This window comes from Limulus polyphemus, unplaced genomic scaffold (assembly GCF_000517525.1).
Source record: "Limulus polyphemus unplaced genomic scaffold, Limulus_polyphemus-2.1.2 Scaffold15426, whole genome shotgun sequence".
NCBI classification, from domain to species: domain Eukaryota; kingdom Metazoa; phylum Arthropoda; class Merostomata; order Xiphosura; family Limulidae; genus Limulus; species Limulus polyphemus.
The window spans coordinates 1-2,789 of NW_013681036.1; the positions used below are offsets into that span (position 1 = coordinate 1).

Below are 2,789 nucleotides of genomic sequence, written 5' to 3' on the forward strand. Positions count from 1 at the left end.
ATAGTTATTTGGACAATGTATAACAATAAATTATTCTTTCTGTTTCTGTAAACAAAAATTTAACTGTTGAGGAATACTTACCGTCTTGAAATAGTCGCAGTGATTGAACGGTGTGAAGATCACTTCCGTAAATCATGGAACCGTCAACGCAACTGGTGGGAGAATTTAACTGATCCCGGGGTCCTAAGATTAAGAGTTATTTTAAAGATAAACTATACATTTAATTAACCTAAAGAAACATTCTCAAGTTGCTTACTTCCTCTGTGTTTAATACTAGAAAATGAAGCGTCTAGAGAAATAACTTTGGGGTAAGTTGATATTTCAGTGACGTCTTTCAAGAAATGTTTCTAAAGAACTCTACATGATGAAGAGGTTAGCATAGAGTCCAAAACATTGATTCCAACACCACGAAAAAGGAATGAGTGGTCCATATGAAACTATTCATATTTTCAGCGACTTTTTCTTACACATCGATATTCTATGATAGTGTATCTCTCCAAATTGATGTTATGGAGTAATAACGTACAAAGAAAGAAACGTTTAACATGTTTAATATACAAAAATCAACTGAACTACAATCCATAGGTGAAAAGGTATTAATTTAACTGTTATGAAATTCAGGAATAATTCAGTAAAATTATTGTTTCTGACTATTTTCTCATATTTTTTAAACTAATATCTCATTATATACTAATTGTCCAAAACCTTGCGCTAAAGAAATATACAATGCACGATTAACCTGGAAGTTTAATTTTATTATACTTTGTTCGTTATTGCTTTTGAAAACTAAATAGTTCCTTGAACTAAACATAGAAGAATCAAAAGTTGATGCTATCAAGCTAACATAGTCCATTATAAGAAAAGGAAAAGCTAATCCTCAATACCTGCGGCGCTTCAAATACTTTTAGGCAGAATTAGAGTCAATTAATATATGAGAACTTTTCCCTTTTTATTAGCTATATTTTTGTGCGCCAACAATACCAAGCGTGTGGCACGCGTGTACCCGATTCGATTTTATTACTAATTAGGATCTCTACCAGCCTACCATCAAATTGAAATTCTTTCAGACACGATTAGAGTAAATTAAACTATGCGACCTTGGGCTTGGTCAAATACATCAATCGAAAATGTTGGACCTCCTTATTCCAAAACTGTAATTTTTACTCCAATCCGTCATGAGATGAAGGAGTTATAAGCTAAAAGTTTGTACTTGAAAAAAAAAACTCGGAGTCATTGTATGAGTCGCTATGTCGCGGTTAAAAACTAACTGTTTCAAATTGAATGCTAAATAAAAACGTTTGGATAAAGCATAAATAATACCCTTACACAAAAATGTATAATAATTATGAACAATTCTTATATGTCAAGGAATTAGTAGGTCAATAATTGAACAAGAAGAATATTTTAGCAATATTGAACAAGAATACTGAACAAGGAGACTTTTTGCATCTACAACATTTTTTTCAATTAATAATGACCAACGTTGCTATTGATAAAAAATATTTATAACGATGCAAAGAAAATCCTAACTGATAGAGAAAAAATCAAATATTGTAACCATATCCATTAATCACTAAATAATAAAATTTATGGAATCTTATCGTAAGGTTTTAATAGCAAGAATCAATCTGAAATATTTATTATATTCAAAGGAGGCTTCAAACTAACTTTAAGAATTAGTTCAAATACAAATATTCATCTAAGAGAGTGCAAAGAAGAGAATCCTTGTTCTTAGACTTGTATCAAACGCCAATGTCAAGACTTATGTTGAACAAGTATAATATCTAAATCACATTTTCTTTCCAGAAACACAACTATATTTACTCACCAAGATTTTCTCAGCTTAATAATAGCTTAAGAGCTTACCCAGTGAGCATTTTGGACAGCTGGCAGACCTTCGGAAATTCATGCATCTTTCATTAAATTGACTAAAGAATTGATCATCTTGAGGAATTTCGATCGGAAGGCATCGTGTATCATTGATATGCTCTGAATCGCAGCAGTCCATGCGTTCAGCTCCATCTTGACGATTAAAATGAAAATGTTAAATGCAAATATTAGTATAGATTCCACTTCAAACAACTGACCATTCCCGGATATTTTCAAAACCTAAAACACATGTCACGATAATGAATGTATCTTAATTATGTAATGGTTTTTGGATCTAAACATTATTATTGAAATGATGTAATTTTCCCTACAAGAAAACTTAAAACAGCAAATCATTAAATAATTCGCTGTGTTAATTCATTCACGAGAGAAAATATCCCCGTATTCCAACTGGTAAATTGTGATTAAGTTTAAACGATGTTCATAATTCCATTGAACCTTTTGATTATATAATAAGAGTTTGATGATTTTTATCTGATTTAATGTTTAATTGTTTATTGTTTTTTCTAATGTTGTTAATGTTAATGTTCTAATGTTAACGCTACCATATTTGAAACACGAAAATAACAGAATACTGGGATTACAAATATAGTATATTTCTGTTAGAACAATAAAATTAAAATTGTGAAGTTGTTAAGGTATATATTTCAACACCATTAACGTTTCTAAGTATCCTCATATTTAGACTGACTTTGATACTTTATTCCCGCTCAGCTAATTGTACTGGCTTAGCTGACGGAAAATAAGATTTAAATTATTGTACCTCACGTGATTATACATCTATATGTAAACAGAAAGAGAGAAGATAAAAAAACAAAGAAAATTGAGATCTACCTCCAAGTATCACTTCCTCTTCTGGGGCGCTGTTAAATGGAGCGAGGGCACTGTCATGATCCATG

At 30.9% G+C, this 2,789-nt stretch overlaps 1 protein-coding gene across 1 annotated transcript in view; it reads right to left on the reverse strand.

Moving 5' to 3' along the window:
* Positions 1-81: 81 nt before the first annotated feature.
* LOC111084261 (peroxidasin-like protein) overlaps positions 82-2,789 on the reverse strand; it is a gene marked incomplete at its 3' end in the record, with an annotated part of 4,716 nt that continues 2,008 nt past the window's right edge. Inside the window, exon 3 of the mRNA XM_022381023.1 lies at positions 82-183. Within this exon, the coding sequence (XP_022236731.1) occupies positions 82-183 (102 nt within the window). The remainder of the gene's footprint in view (positions 184-2,789) is intronic.